General features: G+C 39.8%; 1 protein-coding gene across 2 annotated transcripts in view; it reads left to right on the top strand.

Moving 5' to 3' along the window:
* The window catches only part of Grm7 (glutamate metabotropic receptor 7), a 797,874-nt gene extending 786,730 nt beyond the window's left edge, over window positions 1-11,144 (top strand). Inside the window, exon 11 of one of the 2 annotated variants that reach the window (XM_046425529.2) lies at window positions 9,939-11,144. Coding sequence is in view for 1 of the 2 variants with exons in the window: in XM_058572990.1 (XP_058428973.1) it covers window positions 9,939-9,988 (50 nt within the window). In the remaining variant the exon portion in view is untranslated. The remainder of the gene's footprint in view (window positions 1-9,938) is intronic. The other variant, XM_058572990.1, reaches the window with a different exon arrangement.
* Window positions 11,145-22,876: the final 11,732 nt, after the last annotated feature.

Here is a 22,876-nt window from a genome sequence, read left to right as displayed (position 1 = left end):
ACCATTTAGATCAACATATTATTTCCACGTCTAATTGAGGACTGTTGACTTTTACACTAAGATTATGTATAAGATATTACTTTCAAGCTTTACACCCGATACCCATTTAGCCCAGAGGATTCAGGCCTTTTAGACTGTGAGTTCCTTAAAGACAGCAACATGTCTGGTTCCCTGTGTGTCCCCAGCAACCCATATTTAAAACTTGGAAGACATTTACTTTATATTGGCAAAGTTCTCTCTGACTTCTATTATTAGTATTATATACCAACCCTACCATCTTCCAGGGACAGGATCTCAAAAATGGAAGGAAAGTTGCTTCCTTCATTTCTTTTTTTCTAGCTCAGATGGCTTCTCTGGCTTCCCTTTCTCTGAGTCTCATCTAGCCCGCTGAAATGTGCAGCAAAAACAAGAGGCAATGAAGCCGGTGGCACATAACAGTAGTCCCAGGACAAAAGAGGCTGAACCAGGAGGAGCACATGAGACCAGTGTGGGCAAAACAGACTAGTTCTCAAAAAGAAAGGGGTGGGGGGCATTGTGCTTGAAAAAACTCAACTGTCATCATGCAAATATCCCTTTCCACATTAAAATCAAACCAATGAGCCAGGCATAGTGGCTCAGGCTTATAATTCCAGCAGCTCGGGAGGCTGAGTCAGGAGGACTGTGAGTTCAAATCTAGCAACTTAGCAAAGCCCTTAGCAATTCAGCAAGACCCTATCTCAAAGTAAAAACTAAAAGTGCTGGGGATGTGGCTCAGTGGTTAAAAAAAAAAAAAAAAAAAAACTGGGTCCAACCCCCTGGTACAGGGGTGGGGGGGAAATCTCAAGGATGCTTCTGCATGAGCATGGCCTCAAGAGCCTAAGAGCCCCACTGTAATTCCAACTGGGAATCCATGTATTGCAAGCAGTCCTAACTGTTCCATCAACATGATCTCCTTTCTGGTGATTGCTATCCTCAGGTACATCCCCATTTCCAATCCATCCCCAGGCTGTTATTGGAAAACTCAAATACTGGTGAAGCTCTCTCACAGTACATCCCAATACCTGTATGCAGCAGAAAATACCCCTGACCATCTGAAATGGATCTCCCTAGCAGTCTCTTTTCCAGCATTTTAAAATTTTCTTTCTCTCTTCCACATAAATTTTGTACTCAAACATCAAATTATTCATGATTTTTCAAGGAGCACACCTTTGCCAATGTGGTATTCCCATATACAATGTTCTTGCATACCTGTTTCTTTAACAACTATGGAGGCCTGAAGAATGTCCACAATCTACTGCTCAAGAAGTGGTTCAATAAGCAGATACAGTGGCCCATGCCTGTATTCCCAGTGACTCAGAAGGTTGAGGCAGAAGGAGCTCAAGTTTGAGGTCAGCCTCAGCAACTCAGCAAGACTGTTTCAACAACAAGTAAAAAGGGCTAGAGTTGTAGCTCAGTGGTAGAGTGCTTGCCTAGTATGCATAAGGTCCTGGATTCTTTCCCAGTACAACAACAAAAATAATAAAACAGTTCAATACTCTCTCCTCTTTGAGACATTTTCGGAGTTCCTCAGACACTTTTATTCACTTTTGACTCTTCCTCCATGTATACTGTATTACTCTTTCTGCTCACCTGTTCCAGTCTCTGGTCATTCAGCTTCCAGGTATTGGACCTACATATACTCTGTGAGCCTAGGATTTGCATGGCTTCTCTTTCACCTCCTGCCAAACTCTGCTCAAACCTCCTCTCTTCTGATGAGGTCCTTCCCCACCTCCCCTCTAGTCTCTCATCTTTTATGTTTGTAATTGACAACAACCACAACACAAATGATTCTTCTGGTTCCATGATTCTGTATTTGGAAATTCGCCAACTCACTCCTATTCCCTGAAGTTTATTTATTTTTTAATATGTTTTTCAGTTGTAGTAAGATAAACTACCTTTGTCTTACTTATTTATTTTTATGTGGTACTGAGGATTGAACCCAGTTCCTCGCACGTGCTAAGCGAGTGCTTACCACCGAGCCACAACCTCAGCCCCCTGAAGTTTATTTTTAATTCTAAAATCAATGCTTGCAGGGCTCTTGCAGTCATTCACAGAAATGTGTAGAGCAGCAAAATACTGGAGTTGCTCTGTGCACACTCTCCCAGCTGAGGCCAAACAAAGTGAGACTCTGCCCTTGTATTTCTGCTCATACGTGAATAAGCATCCTTTTCTCAATTTATTACCTGTTCTTTGGTGCACTTTGGTGGTGGCTTTGCCCTTTAAAATGGCTCCTAAGTACTGAAGTGTCACTCATGGAGAAAATTCCAGTGGAAGAAGGGTCTGAAACCATATCTGACACAGAGTAGCTGCTCAATAAATGCTTGTTGTACCAGGATAGACAATGTTTCTATCTTTATGCCCCTGCTTTATAGCCAAGCTCACTAACACCCTCTGAGCTCTTAATAAATTTGGATGATATATAAAGGAATAAAGAAACTGACTGTAAATCTCCTGAGCCCAAATACCAAGGCCTGGAATTCAGCAAGAGCTTTTCTTCCAGCAACACTAAGTATTCCTCTGCTACTATTTCATCACTATTGCCTTATTTGTAACATTAGCCTTAAGACAGACTTTGGTGCACCGCTTCAATCTTGAATGCATTATTGCACTGCATCCATAATACGCTCCAGAATGCTCACATCTATAATATATAAAACTGCAAGATGCACAAAGCTTTTCAATGCCCAGGCAAAGTGCATAACAAGAAAAAAGTAGCTTCTCTGATATAATAATTTACTGCATCTCTTTTTCTTTTGAAAGCAACCCATATACAGCCTTAAATTACCCAGATTTGAACTCAGCCAAGCTTAAAGATATTTTGAGAGAAGGACTGTATTTGCTTCAGATGCATCATCTAAGAACCATGTAAACCTCTGCTTGACGCTTTGCATCTTAAAAGTACAAATGAGATTTTTTTTTTTAAAGAAACACTAGAATGTTCATTTACTCTTTTTGGGAGTGGAATTGAAAATTGATTTCTCAATTGTAACCAAGCTGTTCCAGCCCTGCTTGAATGCCGATAGAGGAATAAGGAATGTTATAGTTTAAAAGTTACAAATGAAATCTGAGAAGTTACATTCATGCTTCAGTTTGTACACAGTGGCACCAAGGAGGATACTGAGAAGGGGTCGGAGGAAGGTACCAAACCCCACCAAGTCCCAAGTTTTTTTGTCCTGTTCATTTCTAAAATCTCCCCCAGAGACAACAATGGCTATAGAAAACCAAAGCTAATCTAGCCACATTTTCAACAAATATTCAGCACATTTCCTAAGCATCGACAGACAAAAAATAAAAGACTATTGTTCTGACTCCTACAATTCCACTGCATCCAGAAGGAACCAGAGGGTCACTCTCCTTGAATTCAGTACAAGGAAGAAATAGGAGGGAAACTGAGCCTGGAAAACTGATCAGGTAATCCAAGAAGAGAAAAGGTAGAAAAGAGCATTGTAGGGATGGAACGGACAAGTCTAAGGATCTTTTTTCAATCTAAAAGGTTCCCTGTGGCCACTGAGAACTTGGGCTTTAACTCAGCATGAAAGGACTGTTAGGAGAAACTCCAATACGAACCTAAACTACCAGAGGAATATCAACTTGTTCACTCATTTCCAGTGCCCTGAATTTGGTATGAAAACATTCATATACACTGAAGTAATTCACTTGGCCCCACCAGCCCCCCTGACCTTGAATTCCAGCACAATGATGCTATACCCAGCCTCCCTGTGGAAGTATAGCCTCCGTTTCCATTGCTCTGCCTCCTCCTTACGCTGTTCCTGCTGCAGCACTCAATCAAATACCTCCTGACAAGCCCGCCAGGATGAGGCAGGACACCCTGTCCAGGACTCCCACCTGCCCTGACAGCTCGTCTCTAAGCACTTCTCACAGGAGTGGGATCATTTTCTGTCCTGTCGCAAAGGTTCCATCCCAACTCTGACTGCCTTCTGTGTCCCTACTTGAAAGTAAGCAAGCATGTGACATGTTCCACCCTCTCCCCAAAACTTTCTAGATTGTTCCTTCTCCATTCTCTTGAATTGGATCACTACTGTCTGCAAAGATGGTAAGCTGGTCCTTGCAGCTGGGCTGCCCCACCATCCACTGGTCTGCCCCCCTCATTCAGCATGGTTGAAAAATGCCAAGTTTTGCTTTGGGATTTCTTCTCTATGTAAGGGTGGTCTGCGATTCATACCTTATCCTTACTGTAGTAAGTAGAAAAAATAAAGGAAATGTCCACCACTTGCTGATGACACGTGGTAGTCCTACAGAAATGTCTGTTAGTAATCTAAGTATATGATGAATGAGAAGTGAACCAACAGCTGTGGGCTGAGAGTCTGTCTTATTATGGGCTGGACTGTGGCTCAGTGGTAGAGCCCTTACCTGGCATGTGTGAGGCCCTGGGTTTGATTCTCAGCACTGCTGAGACCGAGCTGTCATTTATATAAATAAATGAATAAAATAAAGGTCCATCAACAACTAAAAAATATTTTTTAAAAAGTCTTATTGTCATCTATTAGAATGAATGACAAAAAGAGGTGTTGAGTAATATCTGCTTCCATAGATGGTTGCAGAGGTCGACAGATACCCAGAATTTGGAGTTTTACAATTGGGTTGGAACTCAGGGTAATTTGGAATACTGAATTCTTTCCCTGACTGATAATATTCTACTCCTACACCAAGTTCCTGGTGTAGTGAAGTCTAGTTAGTAAGCTTAAGGATAAACTGTCTAGAATTCTCCAAGGAGCTGGGATGTGAATCAGGGAGGAGGAAGTTTCTAGTTCAGAGTTGAACTGCTGTCGTCATGAACACCTTTTCTTGTCCCCCTGTGCTGGGCATCAGACCCAGGGCCTTAGGCATGCTAAGCAGGCAATGTAACTCAGAGCCACATCCCATGTCTGCCTCATTATTTTGGTAATCATGCTGTTCTTTCTTGTTCAGCTTTGCATCTTTTTTACTTTTTTGACTGAGTAATGTGCTACTCAAAGTAATTATTTAAAAAAAAAAGAATGTAGGGGCAATGATTAGAAAACAAATTGCTTTTTCTTCACAAAATACTGCAAGTTGACTAGCTTTTTTTTTTTTAAATCTGGAATGAGAATTAACAGTTGAAGGTAAATGTCTCCTTTGCCATTAAGCCACAGGCTAGGGGCAGTTTACAAATGAAATGAATAGGCAGGAAACACAGAAGTAGTACACAGAAAGTATTTCTTTTACTAACTGCAAAGGATAATATTAAGAATCCCTCTCAGTTGAAATATTCACAGGTAAACAGCAAGTTGGACAAATGGTTTGGTAAGGAAGCAGCAGTTAAAGAGGACAGTTAAAATGGCAGAGAGCTTAGGATGGCTTCAAGAGTCACTCCCAAACAAGTTTCAGCAGGCAACAAGCCAGTATTTCCACATTTGTTGAGTTTTACAACAAATTAACAACATACCAAAGTAACAGGTAGGATTAAGATCTAAGAAATATCACCATGCATTTCCAAAATTATGTTTCTGTGCACTGCCAAGGGATTCACTAAAACAGGTGTGTGTGCGGGGGGCAGGGTGCCACAGATTCAAATATATTTGGGAAACAGTGCAGAGAATACCAGCTGCAAACTCACAGCCTATAGACTCCATGTAATTTTTTGCTTTTGTATCTTCCTTGCTGTATGTTTTAATTTGATTGAAAACCATCTACTAAAAACCCTAATACTGAGCCCAACACTTAATAGTGCCCCCCAAATACCTTTTTATTTGGATGGCCAAGTAAAAAACGAACTTTTATATAAAAATACAAAAGTCTGGCTCCTCTTCTGAAAATGGAGCATTTGCCTGCTGAGAGAGCCTCCCAACGTGATCACAACTTCTGACACAGTGTGCACATTTTCTACTTCATTCATATTATTCTTTCACTTGGCCTGCTTTGCATTTTTACATTCTGAGCATAGCATGTCATTATATTGAAAGCTCTGGTAAGTCATACACATGTCCCTGTGCACCTATGGAAGAAATGTCTCAAGTATAATGTGGAAGTGAAATTGCCAAGCCAATAGGATGCTTATCTTCAGATTTTCTAAATCTTTTCGCATGGCACTCTTGTATGATTATATTATCAGTCTTCATGCCTACCACTGTGACCTACGAGTTCCCTCTTTTTCACCTTCTCAAAATACAATCAATTCATTGATGTCATGGGTACAAAATGCTACCATATTGTTTTAATTTTCATTTCTCTAAATGATGATATTGAGCATTTTTCTTTTTTTTTTTTTTTTTTTTTTTTTAGCATTTTTCAATTAGTTGTACTTCCTCATCCTCCAGACACCGAGTTATAAATTTAACAAATTTTTTAAAAATTAGATTCTATTACTTATTCATTTGTGCAAATTTGGATAGCCATTCTTCATCATCTAAATATATGGCATTTATTTTTTCTCCTGGCTCATACTTGTCACTTAACATTGTTAATGATATTTTCTAGCTATCTTCTACTTCAGTATTGTTTGTTATGAAAGAAAACTGGACAGCAAAGTCCATCAAATAAAAAAAAAAGTTACAAAGATTTTTGCCACAATGATATGGAAATACTATGTAGTAATGGTTAACCAAATCAATATAAATAAATCTTACTATATGAAAAATAGTTATAAATGAATATGCATAGAATAACAATGTTTTAAACTGGTCAAAACTCATTAAACAATACTGCCTATAGTTCAAGGGGAACAATAGATGCAGTGGCAGTAGCAATGGGGAGGGAGCAGACAAGGGAAGGGTTGGCAGGGGAGGGAGGGCCTTAACTATAGGCATTTCCTATGAGGGGGGTGGCACATTTGAAGCAAAAATGCCCATGAATTTGCATGTGTTATATTCAGGGATGTGAATTTTTTTTTAACTTTAATGGAAGTTTGATTGCTTTAAACATATTTCTACATAGTTTTAAACATATTTCTACATAGTTTTTGAAATAATAAATAAAGCTCAGTGTTTGGAATTTTATCTTATTTCTTTAGCTAACATATTCCTTATTATTTACAAAATAAAGAAATAAAAGTGGGGTAGAGGAAAGAGTTCCATTCATTTTATTTATTCAGTGCTTTTCCAGCATAATATTTGTGAGACTCTTTCTCTTTTCCATTGTTATTTTTTTCCCTATACTTCTTTTAATGTGGTTTACCAATGTTCCACAAAACACTTTGAGAAATTTTTGTGAGACAATTGAAGAAACAAGTAACTTGCTGAACTTCATGTCAAACTGAGGGTTGCTTGTGACACTGAGAATGAGTTGGACTGCCTGACCTTCCACAGGTAGCAGATGCGCATCAGTAATACTTTACAAAAACCAGTGTCATTGGCCCTAGCTCATGGGTAAGCTTTGGCTCTCTAAGATATCTTCCTTTGTGAACTATAGGTATAGACAAGTTTAAAAACTTCAGTAAGGACAATGCCATCTACTCCTGTTCTTTCTTAAAATCTATAACTTAACTTTATAAGCCAAATAAAAGAACAAAAACAACAAAACAAAAAAAAAACCTCTATGTTAAAATAAAACTATTTTCCTAACAAGTATTTCACTGGACAACTATTTGAGCTAAGCCATTTTCTTTCCTGGACCATAAACTACTTAACTATCCAAATAAATGAAATTATTAGACACCATAGGCACTTCGTTTATTTACTCATAAGACCAGATGGTTTAAAAATAAATATTATAATACACTGGACATTGCTGTGAAAAGCACATAATTGCCATTCTAGGAGCTACATGAACTTCATTATAATTTTGCTGCAATATTCCTAGGCAATTTTGCAAAGAAAGCAAACATTTAGGCTTATCATTTGGCAAAGAAATTTGTAACTCAAAACCCATTTGTACATTATACTCCCCCATGAGAAATAGGAATAATTTGAACATTCTACCTATCAATAGGGTAAAAATTCTTTTCCCAATTTTATAAAGTCTCTGAGAAGTTCAGCATCTTGGCACTATGCTAACCACACCTTAGGTAGGGGAAGGAATTGGATGGGAACCTAGGGCAGCTGAGTATAGTGGCAGCTTGAGATTCCTGTCATGGGGTGAAGAGGGAAGTCAGACTCAAGCATCGAACAACCCATTTCTGGAACACTAGTCTCTCGGACCTTTGGAATCTTCCCAGGTAAAACAGGACCTTCTCTCTATGCTATCAGAGACTATGACCCAGGCAAAGCATCTGGGAGTGCTATTCTGTTCTGCAAAACATCATTTCTAAGTTTTTTTTTTGAAAGATAACTTCATATTGATCTTAATCTAAAGCAGTACTCTGCTTTACAGTGCAGGGACAATGCTTTCTAAACTTTTTTTTTGTTTTTTTTTTTGTGTGAAAACTCATCCTTAGGGTTTAATAACCTATTTGAGCACCTGCAATTATATTTGTTTTTTGTTTCACTAGACAGTTATGTTTATCCAGCAAACAATCTTCATTTATTACACAATAGAGGTGGTCTAATATACTTGGGTGAGTACAAGTTACTGAGGTTTCTGCTCATTTTTTCTTTGGTCTGAGGATAATCAGCAGGTGGTGTTTGACAAGGTGCTCATGTTCAGATGAGATATTTTAGTTGTGACACTGAAAATAAAAATTCCTTAAATTTTCCTCCTCATACCCCAAACAAGCACATTGCTGAAGACCATGAATGCTGCTGGGACCTCAGGGACCTTCTCAGAAGAACCTGGGTCTTACTGAGGCTGAGCCCAAATGTCCATCAAGTGAAGACACATCATAAATGGAGTCTCATGACCATATTTTTCAGGAGACCCTTAATTTCATAAAATTCTATTTCTCCTTTTAGTGAATCAATGTGATATAACAGAGAAACGAGTTCTCCAATTGGAATTCCTCAGAGGGAGACAATTCTAATTTTAAACTAATTTTGAGCCCAGAAAATAAAATAAAATCAGTATACACACATACACACACCCCATACACAGTATTTTGGAAAACAAATATATGCATATACACATCTATACCATGCCAGATGCACTACTCAAAGATCAGATACAAACTGTGTCCCAGTATATTAATGCTGCTTCCAAGTTCCTCTAAATTCACATATGAATTCCTGAGCTATCTATGAGTTCTGGAAACAAGTCTTGCTCCTTCTCTACTGAATGTTATTTAGAACCTACTAGAGTAAGCGAAATAAGCTACAAGTAAATGATACACGACAGTTACTTTGGGTTTAGCAGAAGGTGATGCAGAACTACTGAGATTTAGTGAACCAAGAACACATCCTGCCATGGACATTCCATTCAGTGGTACTGAGAACTAGGATCAGTGAGTGAAAGAGAATCCTAGAGTCACTGTGCCAAGTGGGAAAATAATTCGTTCTAAATGTCAAGAAAACAAATGGGGACTGTGAATATTGAGCTACCTGGCACATTAACGAGAACATCAAACCTTAATGGAAATACTTGTGCAAATTACCATTTACAACCTAGCAATGACAACATTATAAGTCACTCTTATAGTCATTTGAGTCTGTGAATAAGAAAGCACTCTGGGTGACCTCATCTCTAGACAAATTAATTCTAATGACCCAAGACAGACCTCTACCATGCAAATGTCTGAGAGAAGATCACCTGATGAAATTGGGTGTAACATGGGTGGATCCTGCAAGCTTAGGCAATTAGGAAGTGTTACAATCACTGATATATATACTACACCACTTACAGATTAAAAAGGAGGTGGCTGAAGACATCTCGAAAAAAGAACCTCAATAGTTTGAGTATCTCTGAGAACTGCTTATTTTAGTGGACAAAGCCAAAGAAATAGAAAAATCCAAAGTTGTGTGTGTGTTCCCCACAGCCTTAACTTTGCACCACAATTGCCCACAGTTCTAGCTCCACCTCCTCTTTTGCAAATAAGGTCACTGCCAACACTTACTCTTTCCATTTATTTTCCCCAGGCCCTGCTGCAAAAAAGAAGTATGTCAGTTATAATAACCTGGTTATCTAACTTGTTCCATCCTTTGGAACCATGGAGGAAGAAGAGGCCCTCAGTTATTCTGTCACCCAACCTGGCATAGGACTCTTTTGGTCCTGCCCGCTTCCATCACCAGAGGAGCTTCCCCGGCCAGGAGACCAATGTTAGAGGATCCAGTGTCCTAAACAGCTGCTTTCTGAAATACCCTTACTTTATCTTGGCTTAATAAGTCACTGGCATTAGCACTGCCAACTCGGCTTGAATTGTGGACCTTCCCTACCAGAGGGAGAGTTGAGACTCAAGTCCCACCCTGGCTCTTTAGGATGCAATGGAGAGCCACAGGACCGACTTGGGGGCTGACTGGTCTTTCTACGTATGCACTTCCGGGCTGCAAGGTTTTGAAATTTTTCTGTACAGTTTGTGAGAACTTTTGCACTTTGCCATCTGATGTCGTACCTCGGTTCATTGTTTGTTTCCGAATGCCCTGTTTCATAGAGCCCTGCCCTCTCAGATGGTGGAATGTTTGGGAAATTTTTTAAAATGATTAAAATTTTAAAAAGATCTCGGCAGACAAAGACACACATACATCTGTACGTGACTATATGGTTATGATTATAGTACCACTGCAAATCACGTTATTTTTTTTAAGACAAAAAAGATATTTAAAGACCAAAAACTGTGCTGAGAAAGTAAATCCCACCTATCTGTGGTACATGATAGGTGACATGAAAAGAAAGCATTGGCTCAATGGCATAAGGTCTTGGTCCTTGGAATGCATGCCAGTAATGTATTTTACAGTACATGTTAATAATTTATGTTTGATATTTGTATTTCTGTTCTCTTTTGTTATTTTAATTAAGGTATATGGATATTTTGCAATAATTTTAATAATTATGCGATTTGAAGGAAAGAAATATGGATTTTTCATGTCTTGAGGTTTTGTTCATGCCCCATTATGACTGACCAGTGTGATAAGGACTTAAAAAAAAAAAGCATGTATGTTTTCTACTGTTTGTAATAAGTACTTTCGTTAATCTTGCTGCTTATGTGCCAATTTAGTGGAAAAAAAGAAAAAAGAAAAAAAAAAAAAACCCTTGCTGGAAAATTCCCTCTTTCCATTCTCTTTCAATTCCGTGGTATTGTCTAAGAATGTATCAATAAAATACTTTGGTTAACTTTTTTATTTTCTGCAATAAATATTTTAGTTGTTTTTTCCCCCTTTTAGTTATAGTTTATTTCAAGTCTCAAGCTAGGTAGCACTAGGGACAACCAAACTGGTCAAAGTAACACTCCGTAAGTCACAGCCACAGACATGTCTGAAATATGTATTAAAATCCAGAGGTACTACTTTGGGCTACTTTAACTCCTAGAAAATGATCAACTGCAAAGCCCATTTGTTTGTTTGTGTTATACCACTAATCTACATCCCCAGTCTTTTTTTTAAGACAAGAGTCTTGCTAGGTTTCCCAGGCCGGCCTAAAACTCACAATCCTCCTGCCTCAGCCTCTGAGCAGCTGAAATTACAGGCACACACACCTCCATGCCTGGCTTCTTCAAAATTGGAGTTAAGACCTGACAACATTAAAATATTAACTCAGTGTATTTTCTATCAAAAACATCCAAAATGACAGAGGAAGGAGAAAATAAAGAAGAAATATTAACTTAAATAAACTGCTGTCTGGTGGCAATTTCTTGAAAAGACACACTTTTTTTTTTCCCCCAAAAGTCAAGCAAAGAATACGGTATCTAAAGACAACCAACATGATGTATATGGTGAGCAGGTTGGTCCATGTTAGATGGGTCCTTCCTTTTCTACCATGACTAATAAAACTTGCAACTGCTTTCCACCTTTGGCACCTGCCAAACTCCTCCTGCTGTCTCTAGGATCCCTTGGCCAAAGCAACATGTTTACAGAGACTAGAAAATTAATTTTGATGGTAGGCTAAAGAAAATAAAATGGATTTCCCAGTTTACTCTCTAACTTAAACACCCTTCAGCCAACACAGCCAATGCACCACAGGAAGAATGCAAATCGAAGCAGAAATAAATTTTGAATTATCCAAATTTTCAAGTCGTAGAGCCAAACACTAATGTAAAACCTGGCTCCTCTTCCTCTGTCCTGTCCTTTGGGAAGTCACATAAACATTCTGAATTTTCCATTTCCTTAGACAGAAAATGATCAGCATAGAGCTTCCCTCCTAGGGTTAGGAGGCTCGTTTTAGTGTCTTTGCTGTGATCAAAAGATGTGACAAGAACCATGTAGAGGACAACAAGTTTGTTTTGGCTCACAGTTCCAGAGGTTCAGTCAATGGTTCATATACTTCACGGCTCTAAACCCCAGATAAGGCAGACCATCATAGCAAAAGGGCATGGAAAAGACATGCAGGTCAGAACATGGCCACCAGGAAGCAGAGAGAAAGCTCTGCTCACCAGGAACAAAACATAAACCTCAAAGGCACACCCCCAGTGACATACTTCCTCTAGCTACCTGCCTAAATCACCACCCTGTTAATGCATTATGTTCTGCCTCTCATAATCCAATTACTTCATCTCTGAACATTCTTGCATTGTCTCACACATGAGCTTTTGGGAAACAACTCATATGTAAACCTTAACAAGTTTTAAGAGAACAAATTTCTGCAAAGGCCTTAGAACAGGGATGTGCATTTGTTTAACTCTCAACCCATGTTAACTATTACAACCACTGTTACAACAACACCAGACCAATAACATCATGATCATTATGTTTTAATTTAAGAATAAAGTGTTCATTTGTTCTTACATTCTAGCCGTGGAAACAGAATATGTACAACAGGACATGGTGGGAAAGCCAGGCTGTATTCGGGCCACTCGTAAAAGTGATTTTTTTCACTAAGTTATTATAGTAGAACCTTTCCCTGTCACTCAAGTGTATAACCAAAATTATAATTTAACAGAAGAGCAAAAGAAATTGCATTCAGAACTGCAAAGAGCCACTTCCAAATATCTTTGCTTTACCTATTGATCCTTAGGGTAAAACTGAGATAATCACACTCATGACAATAACAAAGATAGAAACAAAAATTTCTATAGTGCTATGTGTAAGAAACTTTTATATACATTTATATTTCATACATGTCATATACATTAAAATGTATACTTTATTTATCCCAATTTCTAACCAACTTCTACAATTCTGTCTCCCACCCAGTAATTGGGAATACAGTGTTCTACACCCATAAAACTTATGTATTAGAACACTTTATCAAAAATCAATGCTATAGTTTGGATCGGTGATGCACCCTAAAGCCCAGGTGTTAAGACTTGGTCCCCTGATTGATGCTTTTGGGAGATGGCCTAGTGCGGGATCATGAGGTCATCAGGGGTGTGTCCTTGAAGGGGACTGTGGGATTCCCATCTCTTCCTCCTTCTCTTTTGCTCCCTGGTTTTGAGGTGAGCAGTTTTGCTCCACCACACGCTCCTGCCGTGATGTGCTGTCTTGTCACAGGCCCCAAACAACAGAACCAACTCATCATGGACTAGATTCTCCAAAACTGTAAGTAAAAATAAACCTTTCTTTCTTTAACAACTGGTTATCTTAGGTATTTTGTCATAATGATAGAATGCTGGCTAATAAAATTGGGCAGCATGATGAACACTCACTCTTCTCCAATTACTCAGGTCCCCTTGCCCCTTACCAATTATACCAATCCTACCCTACCTATAAAACTTGGTATTTGGGAATTATCTTGCCAAGCATACTCTCCCCTGAAATATCCACAGGACTCAAGTTCCTTATTTATTTCTAGTTTCTCTCTAAACATCATTGTGCCTGATAGCTTTCCTGATTGTATCTGAAAAGATGTTTCACCTAACATCCCAGTGAATCTTGTAACCAGCTCTAAGTTTCTTCACAATGCTTATGAGTATCTGATTTTATAGATTTTCTTTCTTGTTTCTGTCCCCTTCATAAGTATGATCAGATATTTTTTGTGTTGCTTACTAGTAATATCCTAAAACTTAGACAAGGCTTCAGAGGTAGTAGGCATTCACACATATTTGTAAATGAGTCAGTGACAACAAGAATGAACAGATGAAGCAAAGGAGATGGAGAACACAAAAGGAGAGCTGGAGGAGGCAGTGCCACGTGGTTGCAGTTGACTTTACATCAAGAGACATTGGAGGTGAGAATCTGAGTACAAACAAGATGCAGATCATCAAGAGGAAGAGAAGTGTGAACTATTTTACTCTCAGTCTTGGCTTGTCTGTGAGGTGGGGTTTCTGTTCATCACAAGATGAGCCTGTCTTTTGGGGCAGTAAAGTGGAAACTTGAAACAGACATCTGGATATTCCAAGAAGGAAAGGAAAAGACAGAGGTGCCAGAGTAAGATGGTGGCATTAGGTTCAGAATCAGAATGCCAGGGTCGAAGCGCAGAGCTCCACCACTTGCCACTATCAGAGGACAAAGCACAATTTAACGATTTTGATTGCCTTTATTTTTGATTCTAGAATCAGGCAGCATTTCATTCCTTAAAACAGCGCTACTGTTCTAATGAGCTGAGTAGTGGGGGTTGGTTTTAGAAACATAACAAAGCTGAGGAAAACAGAACAAAAAAGGGGACTGGTCACTTCAAAGTTAATTTTCTTATAAGGCAGGGATAGGAGATAGAGTAACAAAAGTAAATGACTGGTTAACATCAGTAACTTTTCTTGTGTAAGGATTAAGACAGAGGGAACTTTATTATCATACCAACTGAAAGTAGCCTATAAGGGAAATTTGGCTATTGTCTCTGATTCTCAGGAACATCAGATGAACAGTTTAGATTCAGCCTGAAGACATGGAACTTGAGCATGAGTGACTCCATTTTCATTTTTGGTCTGATTTTTCAAAGCCTAGTGCAGGAGCTTATTCCAAACACACGTTTCTCCTGAAATTTACACTTAACACCAGCTGCACAATTTTAGCCAATCCATTAACCCACTGGGACCCTCCATTTCTTGATGTTTACAATGTAGATAGAATATAAATGCAAATATTTTCAGTCATCAACTGACACTACATAAACTTGTTCCAGAACATGAACTTCACTCTCAGAGTATGCTAACCAAGACTGAGCATGATAATCTAAAGCACTGTTGGTTGGACACAGGGGCCATGGGAAAGAATCACTCTGCTGGTGTCACCACAGATGATGGAGTCTCAATCATCCAGCACCATTTCTGGTAGCCACCTCACACATACAAAATCAGTGAGACTCCAATGCACAAACCCCACAACCCCTCTGCCAGTTGGTGCTGTGATATTTCCCATTTAACATTTCCTTTACAACGGATCCTTCTCCTTTCAAATGGATTTTATCATGCTGTCTCCAGTGTCTGCTTAGATCCTGACACTCAAATCTATTCACTACCCTTCCATTCTCTGTGCTGGTGATAAGCTCACCTTGCTAATCCTCAGAAGACTGGAATATTCTGTAAGATGGTAGGGCCTAGAACAGGACTCTGGAATCTTCTGCCAGAGACCTATGACTTTGGTACATTCATCAGAATTAGATGGACATCAATATAGTCATTTCAACATTTAGAATCCCCATAAGAATGCAGGAAAAATGAAGTTATTTTCTCCTGTATCTAATAACAGCAAATACACCCAAAAGGGGGGCATCTTTCATGTCTCATGAAAATGAAAACCTCTCATATCCATGGTATTTCTGAATCTCCATCACAAATGGGAAGAAGTGAGATCAATAATCCTATTACCTCATGAACCCGGAATGGCTTCCAGAGCTTCCTTTTTTCTACGTACTAGTAAGATATTTGCCTGACAGTCTTCCCTTAAATTATATACATGTATTATTTCCCCCGTCTTCCTCCTTTGAAGTTCTAGAGGTTCTGAATGCACCTCTGAATTCTGAGAAACTTCTACTCTCCAAGACTCCTCAAGGGGAGACAGCATCTCCAGACCCTCAGGACCCATCTAGCTTCATACCTACAAATGAATCGCCAAGGCAAGAAATCACAAATTGGCTGCTGACCTTGAATTTGATATGGTAGGTTTCATTTACAATTTTGCAAAACCATCTGGTGATCTGAGAAATGACCACACTGGTATAGGCAAGTCCATCTCCCAAGTCGCAATGAGTATCACAGGTCTGGGTGCTGTCAACCAGGTGGCCTGCCTGGGCCCTGCCTGCCATGACACTGGACTTGTACTATGTCATGCATCAAACAGCAGTCTGTTTCTCCTGCCTTTTCCTGTCCCTCATTTTTACCTCTTTAAAAGAGTTCAGTAAATCAATAGAGAAGGTGGAGGCAAAAGGCAAGTTCAGGTTTCTTTGCTGTCATGTGTATCTTATACAAATGCTTCTCTAATTTGAATATGCCTATGAATCACTTGGGGATCCTATTGAAAAGACAGATTGCGATGCAGCAGGAGGGATCTTGGATTCTGCATCTCAGACCAGTTCCCTAGAAGGGGTCCCATTCCTGGAAAAGATCATAATCTTGAACTGGAGTTTGATTCCCATGGACCCTGCCTGTATATCAAACTCCCCAAGGTCTTCAAAATACTCCAAAGGCCACACCTCACTTCAGAGCATCAAGATGGCATTTGCAGGGGTCAAGCCTGCTTCCTCCCCACCCCCATGCAAACTTTTAAAGTTAGTTTTAATGAGGACATTAAGGAATAATATTCCAATCTAGAGGGTCTCTTAGTGATAATTAAAACTCCCTAGAGAGTTTATCAAAACACACAACACTGCCTTACTCTTCAAGTTTGACAGGTCTCTGTTGGCGTTGATAATTTGCATTTCTAACTATTTTCCAGAGGAGATATAATGCTACTACTGCTGGTCTGTGGACCAGACTGCTCTTCCTGTTTGTCTTTGCACATAAGGAAAGGGCACGCAAATCACATTTCTGCTGGCTCTCGCAAGCCTTTGCACACTTCTGCTCATTCTGAAACTTCAGCCTTTCTCACACTGCTCCTATGGATACCTGTCACTGTTTGCAATGGTCTGCATTTGCCCCAGGAACTCCACTTCCCAGTGAAGCACTGGAAACCTGACTCCTTGAAATGTCTGCTAGATACCCACATTTGTCCTTCAATCACTTCTCTGTTCTTCTATCCTACAGTCCTGACTTAACCCCCAAGTGCCTTCGCCTGCTCTTGGGTTTGCCATATTCCAACTTCTATCTCAGATTCATGACTATGACTGCTATCACTTTTTCTTCAGGGGTGTGTGCTAGGGATTGAACCCAGGGACACTTAACCACTGAGCCACACCCCCAGCCCTTTTTATTTTGTATTTTGAGACAGGGTCTTACTCAGTTGCTTAGGGTCTCACTAAGTTACTAAGACAAGCCTCCACCTTGCAATCCTTTTTCCTCAGCCTCCCAAAAGCTGCTGAGATTACAGGCATGAGCCACCATTCCTGACTTTGCTTACACCTTTTTGAAATCTGTCTTTTTAAAGACTCATCTGTTCACTTGGCTGTGTCTAGGTTGTACCCCCTGGCTCGGTAACATGGAAGGACGTTGGTTCTTTCCTACAAGATTCTTCATCACTAGATACTCCTTGCTGGTTCACATTAGGTCCACAAAAACACTTCTTTTCTTTTTCCTGGCCCTTGGGTATTACAACAGACAGTGGGAAAACATTAAATCAATAAATGTTTCTAGCATTTACAATGTACAAGGTACCATTATAAATGCTTAGAGACTCAAGAGGTAAGAAGCCAAGTCCCCTGCCATGAGCTGGTATCTAGAGGATGTGCCCAGCATTTCTCAAATGCTCCTCTCTTGTTCAAAGACGACTTCTTCAAGATGCAGATTCAGCTAAGTCCAGCCCAGAGTTTCCTCTTCTCATGGCATTTCTTCTCATCCTCCACGGTCTGCTCCTTTCTACTTGGAAAACTTGGACATGGTATTTTTCTTTTTTCATTTTTTTTTTTGTCACTTTCTGCTTTGCTCTCCCATGGGCTCCAAAAAGACATGGAGACCCAAGTGAACACTTCCCCAGCTGTCCACACACCTGGTTCCATAGATGAGAAACTGCTTTGCTACTCGACTATATGCCATATTCACTATGAGAAAGGGAAGTAGTGTTTTCCCAGGGAGAAAATTACTTAACTTTGTGTCCACCAGCCAGCTAGCTCATGGCAACTGTTATTAGAGTATTTGGATTTTATTTTGCTTTGTATTTTAGATTTTTCTTTTTCTTTTTTTTTTTAAACTTTTCCTTCTAACAACCAGAGCTCTCCAGAAAATGCTTCATGTGTCTAATGAACTGGACAATAACAGAGTCCATCTTAGTAAATGCTGTCCTGCTGGTAGACAGTTATGGGTAAGAGAAACGGTCAGCAAATTACACTGGTCCTTCAGCCATGTGGGCAAGGCTACCTCTGCTACTGCTCAGAGCATGGAGACATCGTAGAGGTAAACTCAACATGCACCTGCTGTGTATGAGCACTGTGACAATCAATACATGTGCACCATCCATTGAATGCAAAAGCAGCCTTGTGTGGAGTTACAAATGTTATCCTCACTTTAAAGGTAAGAAAGACCAACTAGCTCCCTAATGTCATGCAGCTGATAAACAGCAGAGCTGGGATCTGAACTCCTATTTCACTGACCCTGGACCCAATACAACTTACCATGAAACAATCATCACATGGTTTATTTTTTTCCGGGGCAGTTGCTGAAGACAGAATCCAGGGTTTTACACATGCTAAGCCCAAGTGCTACTACTAAGCTATATCCCCAACCCCAGAACATGCTATTCTTCTTTGCTCAAGAATAACAATCAAAATCTCTATATACAAAATAAATTTCTAACCATAATGAAATAACATTTCTCAGAAGTGTCTATATGGACAGTATATAACAATAAGAAAATTAAGCAATATTGAAATGATTGACAAGAACAAATATTTCTAATTTTAAATATGATATCAAGTTCATAAATGCTTACGTGCATGCCAAGAAAAAGCTTGAAGAAATGTACAAAATGAATTATGTAATTATGAGTTATTAGTTATTTTCCCCCTTTACATCCTATGTCTTTTGCAATGAGAATGTGCTACATTTATACTTAGGGGAAAAGTTTATTTTCAAATCATCCTATGGGATTCTACTAAGATAGCAAATAGCACAGGATACCAGATCCTGACACAAAAGTGTGTGTGGACACAATGGAAAGCAGCTTTCTGGACCTGAAGTGAGGGCAGAACTGCCTTCAGGCTCTGCAAACTCACCCATGCCAGGTTCCACCCTAGATAAACTGCAGCAGAAACTCTGGAGCAAGACCTAGATGCTGATATATTTTTATAATTTTCCCCAGAGCATGTTCTTGAAAGAAATATGGAAACAGGGACTAGGAACCAAAAGGACACTGGCTATTAGGAACAAGAGCCATCCTTGTCCACTATGGCTCTATCCTGTCCCCCAGGACTCATTACCAGACAGAGGAGCCCATGTCCCCCATTGGATCAGAATGAGAAACCAGAAATAAGAATTATGCATGTGGCTCTCTGCTGTGTGACAGAAACTTGAGAAAATACTTAACAGTATGAAAAAAATTTACCATGTGTATGGGGGAGGGTGGACATGCATGCCAATGTATGGAGGACACCCAGTGTCCACACAAGAATGTTCAGAGGTGGAGTGACTGGAGAGCTATAACCTAATCCTAGTTTGAATGGACGGACTGGGTAGTCACAGTAGGCAGGTAGAGGGGGGTCACTTGAGGCGTGCCCTGGAAGGGTTGTTTCCCCTGTGACCCCTTCTCCCTCTGCTTCCCAGCCACCAAGAATAGAACAGTGCTCTTCTACTTCTCCCTTCCACCATGATGTTTTGCCTCACCAAAGGCTCAGAGCAAAGGAGTCGGCCCTCCATGGAAACTTTTCCCCTCTACATTGTCCTTGTCAGCTCTTTTGGTCACAGAAACAAAAAGCTGACTAACAACACACTGATCCAAGAGTACATTGGTTCCATGTGGGCAAACAGCTGTGACAGAGAATCTCACGTGGCACTGCAAACACACTGAAATGCAAACTGTGGGGCTGAGCTGGCAACAAGGTGGTTCACTTAAAAAAAAAAAAAAAGTCCACCTTTGCTTCAGAATTTCCCGTTAAAATCTTAGGGAAAAGACCTCCTATTTCCAGTGTGTTTCTTGTGGTTTAGATATGAGGTGCTCCCCAACAAAGGCTTAGAGGGAAAATGATTAGGTTAAGGCTCTCATAGCCCCATCAATGCATTAATCCCCTAGTAGGAATTAAGGGGTGGTAACTGTAGCAGGTCAGGTGTGGCTGGAGGAAGTGGGTTACTGCGTTGTGCTTTCAGAGTTGTTTCCTGGTACCATGCTCCCAGCTTCTTTCTTCCACCAAATTCTTCCACCATGATATTCTGCGTCACCTGGAGCCCTGAGAAATGGAGTTGGCCATCTATGGACTAAGATATCTAAAACCGAGCCCCAAATAAATTTTTCCTCCTCTAAAACTGTTCCCCTTAGGTCTTATCTAAAATAGTGGTATTTTCCAGTTCTCTTCGGTATCCCAAAGAAACTGTACTTCCCCCTCCAGTACTATAAAGGGTTCACATAATGAAAATAATGCAGGCATGTACTGCATGAGGATATTTCCATCAGAAATGGGCTGTACAACCAGGGTGATCCCATAACATTATAATAGAGCTGGACAATGCCTGTGCTCTGGACAAGCAGCCACTATGAGATTCTAGCACCACATGAGGTGTTTGTGGTCAAGCTGGCACAAATATACCTTCTGCACCTCCAGTCCCATGTAAGCCCAGTATGTGCAGTACGTAACACTTGAGAAGAACTGACTATTACTAGTTTATGTATTCACTACTTCATACTTAAGTTTATAATTAGAAAGACAACATTCTAAAATAACTCAAATTTACTTTAGTAGTCCACTGTGTTATGCCAGTAACACAAGAGGCATATCAAGTAACAGGACTACCTCACCTAAGTCTGTGTAAGTACAAGATGATGGTCACAAAATGATATAATCCCCTAGTGACGTGTCTCACAATGTATCCCTGTGGTTAAGCACAATGGCTGCTTATACCTGAAGCACAGAAAACTATTAAAAATTTTCTAAACATCAGAGGAGAAAATGGCACTTGGGATATATTTGTCAATATGGAGATAGGAGATGGGATGTAGGGGGGACGTGGATGAAGAGCTGCTCATAGAGGAGTAACCATATGAGAGAAGAACAAATAAAATTTAAAATATTAAATAGCTATCAATTAGAACTACATTTGGCTATAAGCAACAGAAAACTTAACACATAGAAAAATGGTGTTATTTAAAACAAGGCATTTGTAGGGTGATATCAAGGAAGAATTCAAGATTCTGGGTTATTTTCCTTCTCCTGTTCATCTCTCATTGATATGTCTTCCATCCTCACATTCACAAAATGGCTGCTGCAATTCCAGACATCACATGTACCAAGCAATATCAATGAAAGAGCTACAGACCTCTTCCTAAGATACTTAATTGATGAAGAGAGATTCTTCTCTCAGGTTCTCGGCTCCAACCCCTTCTGAAAGGTGGCTCTTTCTGAATGGAGAGACAGAAATAGGTACTATGAATGCATTTTGGCTGAGAAAAACTCTTTATCCAAGGAGATATCATGTAACTCTTTCTGCTTCTAGAAACTTCTTTCATGCAGAAGATGAGAACTACATAGGAGCACCCCAAATAACCAATGCCAGATCTGAGATAAGACAATTCTAAGAGATCTACAAATAACTCATTAAATCCTAGCAAACCTGCCTCAAATACTCAACCCGAAGGCAGGTAGAGACTCATGTGCTGACTGGGAGGGGAATCTCCTCTTTCGGAATTCCACAGAGCAGAGGGTCTGACAGATTGTGCTCCCCAAAGCTATCTTTGGAAGCCCACCTAAACGGATTCCATCCTCAGAGCCACTTAACTCAGCACAAGAAAATACCAGGGCTGGTGAGGGCCACTCCAACCCACTCTGCACAGATCATTAGGCAGCTTCAGAAGCCCATCTGCACTTTGGGTAGCAGCAAACATCCCTGCATCCACTTCCATTCTGGACTGCATTTGAAGGCAAATTGTCTATTCAGCCTTTGCTGCTAGCACACAAGGAATCACAATGAGACATTACATATTTCAGGCTGCAATTTCAATACCAAACTGTCTTGGAACAGAACTGAGCATGGGCCTGACTCCATTCTTCCCTCATCTCTCATCTTTATACCAAAATTAAAATCACACTGTCCTTCAAAATTGCAGTACTATTTCCATCCAAAATGGCAGAGAGGGTTAATCAAAGGTATGATCAGAAATATGTGTTTCCACCTCTTATCAGTCTTTGCAGCTCATCTACTGACTGAAAAACACTTTCAATTTTTTTTAAGAGATGTTGGTTCTCTATTTTCATTTGTTCATTGCCTTGGTGACTTTCTGACATTTCTTCAAAATCAAAAATAGAAGGCATAGATCGTTTTCCCAGCCCAGGCCACCACTCTACAAATGATTGCATTATTACAGAAATACAAAGGTATCATGATGATTACGTATATCTTGTGCCAACTTCAATGCCTGAGTATTCATTTATCTCCCTCCCCACCTTCCACTTCCCAAGCTGCACATTTCATTCTAAAAATCCTAGCAGGTTTGCTAGGATTTAATGAGTTATTTGCAAATCTCTTAGATCTGCACATTTCATTCTAAAACACTTGAACCTAGGCTGTGCAATGGTAATGAGATAACGAGAGGCAAGCCACTGCTCTATTACCCATCCAGGGGTGCTGGACACAGGAAAAGCCTTTCTCAATTACCTTCCACACTTCCAAAGGGACCTGTGGGAATGGAGCGGGGGCAAAATGTGTCAGTTCTCAGATGCCTTTGCAGCTGAGTTCTGGATACAACTTTTTTTTTTT

Source organism: Marmota monax, unplaced genomic scaffold (genome assembly GCF_021218885.2).
Source record: "Marmota monax isolate L192 unplaced genomic scaffold, Marmota_monax_Labrador192_F-V1.1 WCK01_AAM20220418_F8-fsc00028, whole genome shotgun sequence".
Taxonomy (NCBI): Eukaryota; Metazoa; Chordata; class Mammalia; order Rodentia; family Sciuridae; genus Marmota; species Marmota monax.
The sequence above is the reverse complement of the archived record's forward strand: the minus strand, read 5'-3'. Positions and strand labels throughout refer to the sequence as shown.